Source organism: Mustelus asterias, chromosome 2, assembly GCF_964213995.1.
Source record: "Mustelus asterias chromosome 2, sMusAst1.hap1.1, whole genome shotgun sequence".
Taxonomy (NCBI): Eukaryota; Metazoa; Chordata; class Chondrichthyes; order Carcharhiniformes; family Triakidae; genus Mustelus; species Mustelus asterias.
This window is the reverse complement of record NC_135802.1, coordinates 120588921-120604635: the sequence shown is the minus strand read 5'-3', so window position 1 is coordinate 120604635 and position 15715 is coordinate 120588921. Positions and strand designations below refer to the sequence as shown.

The 15715-nt window shown below is 43.0% G+C and overlaps 1 protein-coding gene across 8 annotated transcripts in view; it reads left to right on the top strand.

The window, feature by feature from the left end:
• Positions 1–6495, top strand: part of znf622 (zinc finger protein 622) — a 37285-nt gene extending 30790 nt beyond the window's left edge. For 4 of the 8 annotated variants that reach the window (XM_078240715.1, XM_078240734.1, XM_078240726.1 and 1 more), the window contains one exon: positions 2942–4400. In XM_078240715.1, the coding sequence (XP_078096841.1) occupies positions 2942–3075 (134 nt within the window). In that variant the 3' untranslated portion in view covers positions 3076–4400. Of the gene's footprint in view, positions 1–2941; positions 4401–4837 lie in introns of those variants that run through there. The other 4 variants (XM_078240752.1, XM_078240771.1, XM_078240742.1 and 1 more) reach the window with 2 other exon arrangements.
• Positions 6496–15715: the final 9220 nt, after the last annotated feature.

Sequence of the window (15715 nt, the reverse complement as noted above, 5' to 3'; positions counted from 1 at the left end):
ATGAGGCAGGTGGCCGATGATAGAATTAATAGTCACATGGAACATATGCATTGGTTAGGGAGAGCCAGCTTGGATTTCTAAAGAGGAAATCGTTTTAGCGAACATGCTGGGCTTTTTGAGGAGGTAACAGAAAGGGTTGATGATGGTAATGCTGTAAATGTGGTGTTCATGGACATTCAATGGGGATTTGATGCAGTGCCACACAACAGACTTGTGAGAAAAGATATAGCTCATAGAATAAAAGGGACAGTAGCAACATAGATGCAAAATTGGCTGTATAATATGTAGCAGTGATGGTCAATAGATACTTTTCAGGCTGGAGGAAGGTTTGCAGTGGTGTTCCCCCAGGTGTTGGTATTGGGAACAGCTTTTCTTGATGAACGTTAATCATCTAGATCTTGGTGTGCAGGGAACAGTTTCAAAGTTTACGGCTGATACAAAAGTTAGAAGTATTGTAAACTAAAGACAACAATGTAGAAGTTCAAACAAACATTGACATGTTAGTGGAGTGGGCAGATGGATGGCAAATGAAGTTCAGTGTGGAGAAGTGAAGTGATGCATCTCGATGGGAAGAACATGGAGAGACAATAAAAAGTATGGGGTAAAATTCTTAAAGGGATGCAAGAGCAGAGAGACCTGGCTCTATATAGAAACATAGAAAACTACAGCACAAAACAGGCCCTTCGGCCCCACAAGTTGTGCCGAACATATCCCTACCTTTTAGGCCTACCTATAACCCTCCATCCTATTAAGTCCCACGTACTCATCCAGGAGTCTCTTAAAAGACCCTATTGAGTTTGCCTCCACCACCACTGACGGCAGCCGATTCCACTCGCCCACCACCCTCTGTGTGAAAAACTTCCCCCTAACATTTTCCCTGTACCTACCCCCCAGCACCTTAAACCTGTGTCCTCTTGTAGCACCCATTTCCACCCTGGGAAAACCCTCTGAGAGTCCACCCGATCTATGCCTCTCAACATCTTATATACCTCTATTAGGTCCCCTCTCATCCTACGTCTCTCCAAGGAGAAAAGACCGAGCTCCCTCAGCCTATCCTCATAAGGCATGCCACTCAATCCAGGCAACATCCTTGTAAATTGCCTCTGCACCCTTTCAATCTTTTCCACATCCTTCATGTAATGAGGCGACCAGGACTGAGCACAGTACTCCAAGTGGGGTCTGATGTGGGTCTTGTATAACTGCATCATTATCCCCGGACTCCTAAACTCAATCCCTTGATTGATAAAGGCCAGCACACCATATGCCTTCTTAACCACCTCCTCCACCTGTGGGGCCAATTTTAGTGTCCTATGGACTCGGACCCCAAGGTCCTTCTGATCTCCTACCGTACTAAGAGTCTTTCCCTTTATATTGTACTCCTTCATCCCATTTGACCTGCCAAAATGGACCACTACGCATTTATCTGGGTTGAAGTCCATCTGCCACTTGTCTGCCCAGTCTTGCATCCTATCTATGTCCCTCTGTAACTTCTGACATCCCTCCCGACTATCCACAACCCCACCAACCTTCGTGTCGTCGGCAAACTTACCAACCCATCCCTCCACTTCCTCATCCGGTTATTTATGAAAATGACAAACAGCAAGGGTCCCAGAACAGATCCCTGGGGCACACCACTGGTGACCGACCTCCATTTAGAAAAAGACCCATCTATACACACTCTCTGCCTCCTTTGGGCAAGCCAGTTCTGGATCCACAGGGCAGCAGCCCCTTGGATCCCATGCCCTCTCACTTTTTCTAGAAGCCTTGCATGGGGGACCTTATCGAACGCCTTGCTAAAATCCATATAAACCACATCTACCGCTTTCCCTTCGTCAGTGTGTTTAGTCACATTTTCGAAGAACTCCACCAGGCTCGTAAGGCACGATCTGCCTTTGACAAAGCCATGCTGAGTATTCTTGAGCATACTAAACCTCTCTCAATGCTCATAAATCCTGTCCCTCAGGATCTTCTCCATCAGCTTACCAACCACTGAGGTTAGACTCACCGGTCGGTAATTTCCTGGGCTATCCCTATTCCCCTTCTTGAAAATAGGAGCCACATCCGCAATCCTCCGGCACCTCTCCCGTCTCCATTGACAACGCAAAGATCTTCGCAAAGATCGTTATATGTGTATAGATCATTGAAGGAAGCAGAATAGCTGAGAGAGCTGTTAATAAAGCGTATGGTATTTTGCATTTTACTAATAGAAGCATAGAGTACAAGAGCCAATGCTGAGCAAGACATTAGTTAGGCCTCAGTTGGAATATTATGTACAGTTCTGGGCACCACACTATAGGAAGGATGTGAATGCATTGCAGAGAGTACAGAAGACGTGTACACGGATGTTCCACGGATGAGAAACTTCAATTACGAGGATAGATTGGGGAGGTTGAGGTTGTTCTCCTTGGAGAGAAGAAGGCTAGGTTGGAGAACTTGGGACTGTTCTCCTTGGAGAGAAGGCGGCTAAGAGGAGATTGGATAGAAATGATCTGAATCATGAAGGGGCAGTAGATAGGAGAACTTTTTAACACCAGTGATTCAGGTCTGGGATGAACTGCCTGGAAACGTGGTGGAGACGGGTTCAAACGAGACATTCAAGAGGGCATCAGATGATTATTTCTATTCAAGTATTGTGCAGGGGTACGGGGAAAAGACACAGGGATGGCACTAAGTCATGAACCATAGAATCCCAACAGTACAGAAATAGGCCATTGAGCCCATCAAGTCGGCATCAATTCCCCCCCCCAGCTGCCCCTGCCCCCCCCCCTGTCCCTTCCCCTGCCGCCCCCCCCTTCCCCTGCCTGTGCAGACATGATGGGACAAGTGGCCGCCTTATGTGCTGTAACAGTTCTCTGATTCTGAAAGTCTGTGATGATATGCGGTTGTAAAGTAGCGAATTAAGCTCATGTGCTTTTTGTGATCAGCTGTTTTTCCTTACTAGCGAAAGCAGCATCACAGAGAAGAGAGCGTGACATGCAGTATGTCCAAAGGCTGAAATCCAAGTGGATGTTAAAGACAGCATTGTCCAACAATGCTACGAAACAGATGCATTTTAGACCTCAAGTCCTGTTTTAGAGATTCAAACTCCAGTAAGCAGACAGTGTGTACATGTCGACTGGTTAATACAGGGGATGATTGCAATGCTTGTAACTTGAGATATTTTGCTGCCTTTTCTGATTATATATTTGGGGTTCTCATGTGTTTTACATGTCTGGCATTTCATTTGCAGGTTTATATTAGTGTTGAAGATTGGAAAACATTTATTGAAACATTAGTTAATTAACACTGTACTATGCTGCTTAACATTTAATATTAATTGTTATTTTCATTTATATATACATTGAGTTCTGCACGTCTACATAATTTTGGCTATGTATAAAATCTGGAAACCTGCATAGCAATAACCCTATGAGGTATTCAACCGTATGAAGTTGCTGCCTTTTTAAAAGTGTACCTGCTTGTACTTTGTAATGAATGGAGAAGTAATGATGTGGCATCTTCCCTTTTCTCACATATTAATCATAATGTAATCCCATTAGTATGCTTTCAGAATGATAATATACAAAAGGTTAGAGTGAAAATCAGTAGAGGTTTTATACAGTACAGAAGAGAAATCACTCAAACAGGTATTAAAGCAGAATACATTTTCTTCCCTCGCCAAGTCGATGGTTTCCACCTTATTTCTGTTCTCATTCTTGGAACCTGAGGATGAAATGTTGATGGACAGTGGCAGCATCACTGCCAAGTCCCATCCTGTCGATAAAGGGGTATGAATGATTTAAGGCAGGGATCATTAAAGAGTTTAATAGTGAGAACTTTGCTATATTTTTATTCCCTCTCTTCGATTTGGGAAAGAGCCTTGCCTCCCTCAGTTCATCATCATAGCAATACAGTTTAGTTTTGGAAATCAGGGAGTTGGGGATTTAACAGATGAACCTCTGCTGCTTTGAACTCTTGTTGGTGTTGCAAACCCTCACAGCTAGGATGTACATTGTGAGACCTGGAAGTCTTTGAATATTTGTGAGCTTGGAGAATTTTGAGGGCAAAAAACCAAAATTCATTATAATTCCTTCTAAATTTTCAACATTTTTTGCTGTTCTATTAAACTAATACACTTTTGAAATGAACCTAAACTGCTCATGTTTAATTTTTGAATTTAAACGGTTTAAAAATAATGAGAGTATGGATTGGAATAAGTCAACTGGTGGGCAGGGAATACACAGTAAGAGTTTTAACAACACCAGGTTAAAGTCCAACAGGTTTATTTGGTAGCAAATGTCAGTGCATGGCACAAATAGTAAGTAATTCTTTACTCCCCATTTTATTTTATTTTTTAAATGACTTTCTTGATTCTAAAGAGGAAACTGCAAACATTTCTTATTAAAAACTTAAGATGTGAATCAGAATCATGAATTCTGAACTTTATCCATCCATCATTTTGGCACTTTGAGTAAAGGACTGGTGTGCATTTTCCATCTTTGTACCTGAAGAGCACTCTTGCCCCATCCTGTAGAGGAAGCATCCACTGTCATGGTAGGCAACTTCAGATCAGAATCATAGAGCCCATCAAGTCCACACTGACACAATAGTAACACCTGAACTCCCACCTAATCCCATTTGCCATAGCCCTGAATGTTATGATACACCAAATGCTCATATCTGTGCTAATCTCTGATGACATCAACCTCTCCTGGATCTTGTTGAATGATTTCTGTTGTGTTTCTTGCCATTCATTGCCTTTATGTAAAAGTTGGTGCAGTGGCTTGTTGAGCTCTGTTTATTGCTATTTGATTCATTATTCCCATGAGCCTTTGTAATTCCATGATTTCTCTTGTAGCTGGAAATTCTTTTATGACTCTGGTCGTCAGTGGATCAACATTTGTTCCTGATGCACTCACCATGTGGCCAAGAAACCCGATTGTTGGTTGTGAAATCTAGCATTTACTGCCTCTTGTAGTCTTCTCAGCATTGCTCTCATTCATATCATCCATGTGGCAAACAATTCTGTGCAAGTCCTGTAAGGAATTTGACATTGATTGTTGAAAGATCGCTGGAGTTGCTGTTATTCCAAGTGTTATGATGTGCCAAGTGGTCATATCTGTGTTAATATTTCTGATGACCTCAACCTCTCCTGGATCTTGTTGAATGATTTCTGTTGTGCATCTTCCCAACACCATTCATTGCCTTTGTGTAACAGTTGGTGCAGTGGCCTCTACAGGATGGGTGAAGGGTACTCTTCAAGTACAAAGGGATGAAAAACACCGACCAGTCCTTTATTCATCACAGTCATTAACAGACACAGAGAAGAGATACAAAGCAATTACAAAGGAAGCATTAGCAGTTTGATATTACATTATGATAGAAATACACTACAAACTCCCACAGTCCAAAGATGTGCGGGTTAGGTTGATTGGCCATACTAAAAATTGCCCTTAGTGTCCTGAGATGCGTAGGTTGGAGGGATTTGTGGGTAGATAAGGGGGTAGGGCCTGGATGGGATTGTGGTCGGTGCAGAGTCGATGGGCCAAATGGCCTCTATCTGTACTGTAGGGTTTCTATGATTTCTATGAAACCTTTAGTCACTGTTGAATTCAAAAGAGCTTGCAGCATTAGTAGCAGTAGTTCATGGGTTTAAATTAAGACTTACAAAGTTTGATACTTGTATGGTATATGTTCAAGAGAAACACCAGAGAATGAGATAGAGAATCTGGTGAACTGGTGCGGCAACAATAATCTCTCCCTCAATGTCAACAACATGAAGGAGATTGTCATCGACTTCAGGAAGTGTAAAGGAGAACATGCCGCTGTCTACATCAACGGGGATGAAGTAGAAAGGGTCAAGAGCTTCAAGTTTTTAAGTGTCCAGATCACCAACAACCTGTCCCGGTCCCCCCCCCCAACCATGCCGACACTATAGTTAAGAAAGCCAACCATACTTTCTCAAAAGACTAAGGAAATTTGGCACATCAGCTATGACTCTCACCAACATTTACAGATGCACCATAGAAAGCATTCTTTCTGCTTGTATCACAGCTTGGTATGGCTTTTGCTCTGCCCAAGACCGCAAGGAACTACAAAAGCTCGTGTATGTAGCCGAATCCATCATGCAAACCCTCCCATCCATTGACTCGGTATACACTTCCTGCTGCCTTGGCAAAGCAGCCAGCATAATTAAGGACCCCATGCACATCGGACATTCTCTTTTCCACCTTCTTTGGGAAAAAGATACAAAAGTCTGAGATCACATACCAACCGACTCGAGAACAGCTTCTTCACTGCTGCTGTCAGACGTTTGAAAGGACTTACCTTGCATTAAGTTGATCGTTCTCTACACCCTAGCTACGACTGTAACACTACATTCTGCACTCTCTCATTTCCTTCTCTGAACGGTATGGTTCGTCTGTATAGTGTGCAAGAAACAGTACTTTTCACTGTATGTTAATACATGTGACAATAAACCAAATCAAATAGTAGAGAATGCATTATCATGCATTGAAACAGAGAATCCAGAAAAATGTGACATTGAATTTGGGGAAGAAGTTGAGCTTGTTATAATGACAGTCCGTACAGTATTGGCAACTACATGAAGATGGGGTGAAATCAGGCTCAAATAACAAATGAGAAATGTAAGCTGATCAGAAAATTTTGCATTGGAAAATGGCCAACATATATATCTATTCTGAGACCATGGGGGCAATTGGGAATCGTAGTGGGTGGTAGACAAACCATGCAAAGATCCATTGACTTTGGGCAGGATTTTCTAGTTTTGGGGTGAGTGCGGCCGGAAAATCCCACCCCATATTTCAAGCAGAGAGCACATCATCTGTGATCGATGATTTATTGGTATATGATAAAACTAAACCCCAATATTTGGTTTGGTGATTGGGTCTCTTGAAAAGATAATATTCAGATGTATCACACATTCAATTCAAAACAGGAATCAAAAGGACCATTGATGTCACTTTATTTTCCTACAAGGTCATGAGAATGTCTAGGAAAGGATTTATTTGAAGAGTGTGAAATACAGAGATTAGGGAGGTCGCAATCATTACAAATGAAAAAAGACACTGAAGCAGGTGACACCAAACCCAGGCCCTATCCCACGCAACCCACGTCTAGTTCAAATTCTGTTCAAAATATCCGGAACACAGATCAGGCTGAGAATGCCTCTTACAAATGAGAGGAAATGTAGGCTTGGTAAGAACATGGAAGGGAAAAAGAAGAAAACATTGGGAAAGAAAGAAAAATGACATTTGCCAAGGAGAGCAAAAAGAGGCCAGATTTCCTATGATACTACACAACAGTGAATTGTTCAGAATGACTAGGAGACTGAAGCATTGGGATTCCAGGAACATCAGTTAACGTTGAAATCTGAACAGAGACTTGGGAGATGTAGTATAATGGAGTATATTAGAATAAGTCTCATAAAGAGTTAACTGTAAGTCTGATGTCATAGAAGGAAGTAACAGAATTTCAGGTGATCTGAGAAAGTCCAGGAGAAACAGCATGGAAGCAAGTGAGTGTAAGGCAGTTACCATAAAGTTAGCAGACTTTTCCTGAATAAAAAACAGGCTGATAGCGAGTGGGAAAAGTGACGTTGAAGCTATCAGCATCAACAGTGGCTTTCTCTGTCATATCATTCGGACTCAGTAAAAAAATGGCAAAGAGTGGATTCAGCTACGACAAAGACTCACGACAACAGTATCCTGGTGAAAGACATTCTTTACTGACCAACGTATGCAGGAAGAAAAGTGCTGTGCATTCCAACACTTCTCCGAATTTACATCGCATTGGCAATATAAAATTAACAATTTCCAAAAGTAATTTTACCCACCCCCGGCTCATCCCAGCCGGAAATGAACCAACCATCATTAGTACAGGTCAATCATTATTTGATGTTGTGGCTATTTCAGAGACATGGATAGAGCAGGGGCAGGAATGGATGCTGCAGGTCCCGGGGTTCAAATGTTTTAGTCGAAGTAGGGAAGGAGGTAGAAGAGGGGGAGGGGTAGCATTATTGGTCAGAGATTGTATCACAGTGTCAGAGAGGAGGTTTGATGAGGACTTATCTGTTGAGGTAGTATGGGCGGAGATTAGAAATAGGAGAGGAGAGGTCACCCTGTTGGGAGTCTTTTATAGACCTCCTAAAAGTTCTAGAGAGGTTGAGGAAAGGATTGCGGAGTCAATCCTGCTTAGGAGTGAAAGTAATAGGGCAATTGTTATGGGGGATTTTAACTTGACTAATATTGACTGGAATTGTTATAGCTCTAGCTCGTTAGAGGGGTCAGTTTTTGTTCAAAGCGTGCAGGAAGGTTTTTTGACTCAGTATGTAGACAGGCCAACTAGAGGTGAGGCTATATTGGATCTGGTGCTGGGAAATGAGCCAGACCAGGTGCTAGACTTGGAAGTTGGTGTGCATTTTGGTGATAGTGACCACAATTCGGTTACGTTCACCTTAGTGATGGAAAGGGATAGGCATGAACCTCGGGCCAGTGGTTTTAGCTGGGGGAAGGGTAATTATGAGGCTATTAGGAGAGAATTAGGAAACATAGGTTGGACTAGGAGATTACAGGGACTGGGAACGTCCGACATGTGGAGTTTTTTCAAGGAGCAGCTACTGCGAGTCTGTGATAGGTATGTCCCTGTCAGGCAAGGAGGAATTGGTAGGGCTAGGGAACCGTGGTGCACCAAAAAAGTTTCTTTGTTGGTTAAAAAGAAAAAGGAGGCTTATGTTCGGATGAGACGTGAGCACTCGGGTAGTGCACTAGAAAGCTTTAGATTGGCTAAGAGGGAGTTGAAGAGCGAGCTTAGAAGGGCTAAAAGGGGACATGAGAAGACTTTGGCGGATAGGGTTAAAGAGAATCCTAAGGCGTTCTATAGGTATGTCAAGAACAGAAGGTTGGTTAGGGCAAGTTTAGGGCCAGTTATAGATGGCAGAGGGAAGTTATGTGTGGAACCGGAGGAGATTGGTGAAGCATTGAACCAATATTTCTCTTCGGTGTTCACGCAAGGGGACATGAATATAGCTGAGGAGGACACTGGGTTGCAAGGGAGTAGAATAGACAGTATTACAGTTGATAAGGAGGATGTGCAGGATATTCTGGAGGGTCTGAAAATAGATAAATCCCCTGGTCCGGATGGGATTTATCCAAGGATTCTCTGGGAGGCAAGAGAAGTGATTGCAGAGCCTCTGGCTCTGATCTTCAGGTCGTCGTTGGCCTCTGGTATAGTACCAGAAGATTGGAGGTTAGCGAATGTTGTCCCATTGTTTAAGAAGGGGAACAGAGACTTCCCCGGGAATTATAGACCGGTGAGTCTCACTTCTGTTGTCGGCAAGATGTTGGAAAAAATTATAAGGGATAGGATTTATAGTTATTTGGAGAGTAATGAATTGATAGGTGATAGTCAGCATGGTTTTGTGGCAGGTAGGTCGTGCCTTACTAACCTTATTGAGTTTTTTGAGAAAGTGACCAAGGAGGTGGATGGGGGCAAGGCAGTGGACGTGGTATATATGGATTTTAGTAAGGCGTTTGATAAGGTTCACCATGGTAGGCTTCTGCAGAAAATGCAGATGTATGGGATTGGGGGTGATCTAGGAAATTGGATCAGGAATTGGCTAGCGGATAGGAAACAGAGGGTGGTGGTTGATAGTAAATATTCATCATGGAGTGCGGTTACAAGTGGTGTACCTCAGGGATCTGTTTTGGGGCCACTGCTGTTTGTAATATTTATTAATGATCTGGATGAGGGTATAGTTGGGTGGATTAGCAAATTTGCTGATGACACCAAAGTCGGTGGTGTGGTAGACAGTGAGGAAGGGTGTCGTAGTTTGCAGGAAGACTTAGACAGGTTGCAAAGTTGGGCCGAGAGGTGGCGGATGGAGTTTAATGCGGAGAAGTGTGAGGTAATTCACTTTGGTAGGAATAACAGATGTGTTGAGTATAGGGCTAACGGGAGGACTTTGAGTAGTGTGGAGGAGCAGAGGGATCTAGGTGTATGTGTGCATAGATCCCTGAAGGTTGGGAATCAAGTAGATAGGGTTGTTAAGAAGGCATATGGTGTCTTGGCGTTTATTGGTAGGGGGATTGAATTTAGGAGTCGTGGTGTTATGTTGCAACTGTACACAACTCTGGTGCGGCCGCACTTGGAGTACTGTGTGCAGTTCTGGTCCCCACATTACAGGAAGGATGTGGAGGCTTTGGAGAGGGTGCAGAGGAGGTTTACCAGGATGTTGCCTGGTATGGAGGGGAGATCCTATGAGGAGAGGCTGAGGGATTTGGGATTGTTTTCGCTGGAAAGGCGGCGGCTAAGAGGGGATCTTATTGAAACATATAAGATGATTAGAGGTTTAGATAGGGTGGATAGTGATAGCCTTTTTCCTCTGATGGAGAAATCCAGCACGAGGGGGCATGGCTTTAAATTGAGGGGGGGTAGTTATAGAACCGATGTCAGGGGTAGGTTCTTTACCCAGAGGGTGGTGAGGGATTGGAATGCCCTGCCAGCATCAGTAGTAAATGCGCCTAGTTTGGGGGCGTTTAAGAGATCCGTAGATAGGTTCATGGACGAAAAGAAATTGGTTTAGGTTGGAGGGTCACAGTTTTTTTTTAACTGGTCGGTGCAACATCGTGGGCCGAAGGGCCTGTTCTGCGCTGTAATGTTCTATGTTCTATGTTCTATGTTCTATTATTAGTAAATGTCATTTACCTTGTCCAATTACATTTATTCTCTAACAGCATGGGAGCAGTGGTTACGAATGATTTTTGACTGTCTTTCCCATGGCCATCTGTTGCATGCTGCAGACCCTCTTATCTGGTTTAATGCTTTGTCTATAATCATAGAATCTCTCGTGCAGCAGAAGGCCATTCGACCCATTGAGCCTGCACAACAACAATCCCACCCAGGCCCTATCCCACGCAACCCACGTCTTTACCCTTCTAATCTCCCTGACACTAAGGGGCAATTTAGCATGGCCAATCCACCTAACCTGCACATCTTTGGACTGTGGGAGAAAACCGGAGCACCCACGTAGACACGGGCAGAATGTGCAAACTCCGCACAGACAGTGACCAAGCAGTGAATTGAACTCTGGTTGTGAGGCAGCAGTGCTAACCACTGTGCCACCGTGCTGCCATCTATTAATTAAGTTATCTGGGATCACTAACTTTGTCCTTGGCTGATGAATATTCTATTCATGAGGACAGTAGAGCCCATGCCAATAGGAGCTATGCTTCTGTGAGTGTGTTATAAAGAATGTGGTTCACTTTACTTGACTACTTTCCATCATACCTTAGAACTCTGTGCCATTAGCCAGGAAGTATGCTTTTTCAATAACACAATTTAAATACATGTTTGAATTCTCTAACTCTGGTTATATGTGTTTCGGTACTTTTGTAAAATATATGTATACGGCAGTCTTTGATTCTTATTCTAAGTTAATCCACTCTGTTTTAATAGTCTTTCTTAGTGTTTTAGTCCCAGGGTATTTAGAATCCCTCTAACACCATGACATCATGCCAGACGCTTAGTTTTCTGAAGATGGGGGCAACATTTTTAAAAGCCAGCCCAGTGCACAGAAGTTAACCAGGAACCCACATCCACGGACCTACCCCAATACGCTGCCTTAGGCAGTACCAGAGTGATGGTCGTGCCAGGAAACAATACTGGGCAGTGCCAGAAAGCTGTGCCTGGGCATGACCCACTCCCTCGATCACTGCACTCACCTGAACTTTACTGGGATGTCTGCTTGCCAGGTGGACGCCTTGGGAGACCAGACGAGATTCACGCTGGACTTCCCTCACATCGACATGAATGGACCTTCTTATGGGGGTGAGGGCATTGAGGCCATTTAATAAGATATTAATGAATGGAAGTGGTGTTCCTGGTGTTGAACATGGGGTATCCAGTCATGTCACTGCTGGGTAGTGGGGACAATCGCATTACACTTTACTTTGGTATGAAACACAGTTTGGATCTCTCACGAGATTTTCCATTCCCATTGCCAAACTCATCAGAAAAGAAAAGGGAGCAGAAAACCCCAGCCAGAGCTAACAGTCTTCAGGAGTTTTTGAAACTACTCCAAACCGACAAGACAATAATATAAGAGTCATAGAGTCAGAGAAACAGGCCCTTCGGCCCAACCCTTCCAGTCCCAGTAACATCCATGCCAACCAGGTTTCCTAAACAGAACTAGTACCATTTGCCTGTGTTTAGCCCATTTCCCTCTCAACCTTTGCTATCCATGTACCTGTTCAAATGTCTTTTAAATGTTGTAATTGTACCCTCTGGCAGCTTATTCCATATACGTACCAACCTCTGTGAAAAGGTTGCCCCTCATGATCCTTTTAAATTTTTCCCTTCTCATCTTAAACCTATGCCCTCTAGTTTTGGACTCCCCTACCCTAGGGAAAAGACCTTGGCTATGCCCCTCTTGATTTTATAAACCTCTATAAGATCACCCCTCAATCTCCTACATTCCAGGAAAAAAGTCCCAGCCCCTCCTGATAATTCAAACCTTCCAGTCCCAATAACATCCTTGTAAATCTTTTAAAAATTCATTGAAAAGCACCTCAGCTGCAACTTGTGCAATAATCCTTTAATTAGTGCAGCACAACTGGTCTTTACTGAGTATGTGGGCTAGACGAGCCAAATTTGATATCTTGGCACCACATTGGCTGTGTGAGCTGCATTCCAAAAGGATCCCATTGGCGGTTCAAGCTCTTCGGGTGCACTTGTTCTGCACTTATGTTGCTTGGGCTGTGGTGGGAGCAACTGGTGTTTGGCCTACACTTCATTTCTTTCTCATTCCAGCTGAGGCAGTCAGGGGACCTCATCTGTCCCTGACAGTGAAGGCAATGGCAAACCACCACTGACAAAAAGTGCCAAGGAAATAGCTCAGGATGTCTGCTGATGCTTCAATGAGCATTTGGGATGAGCAGACATGAACAATATTGTGTAACAACCTATTGTGTGACATATTTTGAATACTTTCTGTATATTTATACTACATCCACCAGTTGCCCCTTAGCCACCCTGTTAGCTACACCCTCAAAAGACTCCCAATAGATTTGTCAATCCTATTTCTTTTGCATAACAATATTAACTGCCTAATCGTAATGTCACTTTTCAAGTGCCCTGTTACCATATCATTCAATTTTCCATTCACATTACGGGGAATCAGATAGAAACTTGGTGAATGGGCTGTGTGCAGTGTATCAGTGATTTAGATGCTGGTTGGGTGTTTAAAGGTGAAAGATTGACATTAAACTTTCAATCCTCACATTTATCAGGTCTTGAGTGTCCAAAATGGAACAATCATTTATTGTCCTGAAGAACTTGCATACACACTTTGATAAATGCTGGATAATAACTAAAACTGTAAGTCAGTCTGAAGAATCTCAACAGCTGGCAGAACATGCCCAATCTTAATACCAATTTTGTCATAAGTAAATTGTATTATGAATGAAATGAGCTGCCTTCAAATCCCCACAGGGATTTTAGGAAGACAGTGTTCGAAATGTAAAAAATATTTCCCCAAGTGCTGTCCGCTAATCATATATCCTGAAAATTTGGTTTAAAATTACATTGACTGCCTTATTGTGGGATTTGAATTGCATTTGATCTTCATTTGCATATAAAAAATCATTTGGTTTTTGTAAGATTATAACATGCTTCTGACATCTTCAATCTACAATATTACAACGCTCAGGTCAGAGCTGAATATCTTGACATTTAATACTGATGAATCCTTCAAAAGAAATGGAAATTTCAGGTGTATGTTTTTAGAATATTAAATACTTCCTGCTAGATTTGTTCTATTGATACTTTTTTGTGAAATATTGTTTGCAACTTCAGAGTTTTTGTAGAGTGCCTGGAGGTGGAGCAATTCGATGTGGAAACAATGTGATGTAGAAAAGATTCAATGATCTTAGTCAAATGGAAATTGCTGCCAAGTGCAGTTGCTTCCTTGCATTACTGTTAGTGTGTCCGGTCTGTATTTAGACTAATCAGAATACATCTTGTTCCTTAGCTCTCTCCCAGTTGGGATTTTGCTAAACTCCATCATACTTTATTCTGCCATCTCAGTTTTTAAGTCGGCAAGGTTGTGGCAAATATGCAAACCACAGATTGGGCTCAATTTGAAAACCAAAATTGCATGAAAATATTTTGTAATTACTTACGTATGCTGAACATTTGAAGTCACAATGGATGTCCTGCAAGAACAACTTTAATTACCATTAATATAGCAAGATGTGTAGGCCATACACCAAAGAAAGAAAGGAGAGATTTTCTGGCTTGGAACTTGGAATGTGAGGACTATGGTGCCTGGCGTGAATAATGACAGTAAGAAGTCTCACAACACCGGGTTAAAGTCCAACAGGTTTATTTGGTAGCTCAAGCTTTCTGAGTATAGCTCCTTCAGGTGAGTGAAGAGTTGTGTTCACAGACGGCATACATAGACAAAGACTCAATTTACAAGATAATGAATTGATAGGTGATAGTCAGCATGGTTTTGTGGCAGGTAGGTCGTGCCTTACTAACCTTATTGAGTTTTTTGAGAAAGTGACCAAGGAGGTGGATGGGGGCAAGGCAGTGGACGTGGTATATATGGATTTTAGTAAGGCGTTTGATAAGGTTCACCATGGTAGGCTTCTGCAGAAAATGCAGATGTATGGGATTGGGGGTGATCTAGGAAATTGGATCAGGAATTGGCTAGCGGATAGGAAACAGAGGGTGGTGGTTGATAGTAAATATTCATCATGGAGTGCGGTTACAAGTGGTGTACCTCAGGGATCTGTTTTGGGGCCACTGCTGTTTGTAATATTTATTAATGATCTGGATGAGAGTATAGTTGGGTGGATTAGCAAATTTGCTGATGACACCAAAGTCGGTGGTGTGGTAGACAGTGAGGAAGGGTGTCGTAGTTTGCAGGAAGACTTAGACAGGTTGCAAAGTTGGGCCGAGAGGTGGCGGATGGAGTTTAAAGCGGAGAAGTGTGAGGTAATTCACTTTGGTAGGAATAACAGATGTGTTGAGTATAGGGCTAACGGGAGGACTTTGAATAGTGTGGAGGAGCAGAGGGATCTAGGTGTATGTGTGCATAGATCCCTGAAAGTTGGGAATCAAGTAGATAAGGTTGTTAAGAAGGCATATGGTGTCTTGGCGTTTATTGGTAGGGGGATTGAATTTAGGAGTCGTAGCGTTATGTTGCAACTGTACACAACTCTGGTGCGGCCGCACTTGGAGTACTGTGTGCAGTTCTGGTCCCCACATTACAGGAAGGATGTGGAGGCTTTGGAGAGGGTGCAGAGGAGGTTTACCAGGATGTTGCCTGGTATGGAGGGGAGATCCTATGAGGAGAGGCTGAGGGATTTGGGATTGTTTTCGCTGGAAAGGCGGCGGCTAAGAGGGGATCTTATTGAAACATATAAGATGATTAGAGGTTTAGATAGGGTGGATAGTGATAGCCTTTTTCCTCTGATGGAGAAATCCAGCACGAGGGGGCATGACTTTAAATTGAGGGGGGGTAGTTATAGAACCGATGTCAGGGGTAGGTTCTTTACCCAGAGGGTGGTGAGGGATTGGAATGCCCTGCCAGCATCAGTTGTAAATGCGCCTAGTTTGGGGGCGTTTAAGAGATCCGTAGATAGGTTCATGGACGAAAAGAAATTGGTTTAGGTTGGAGGGTCACAGTTTTTTTTTTTAACTGGTCGGTGCA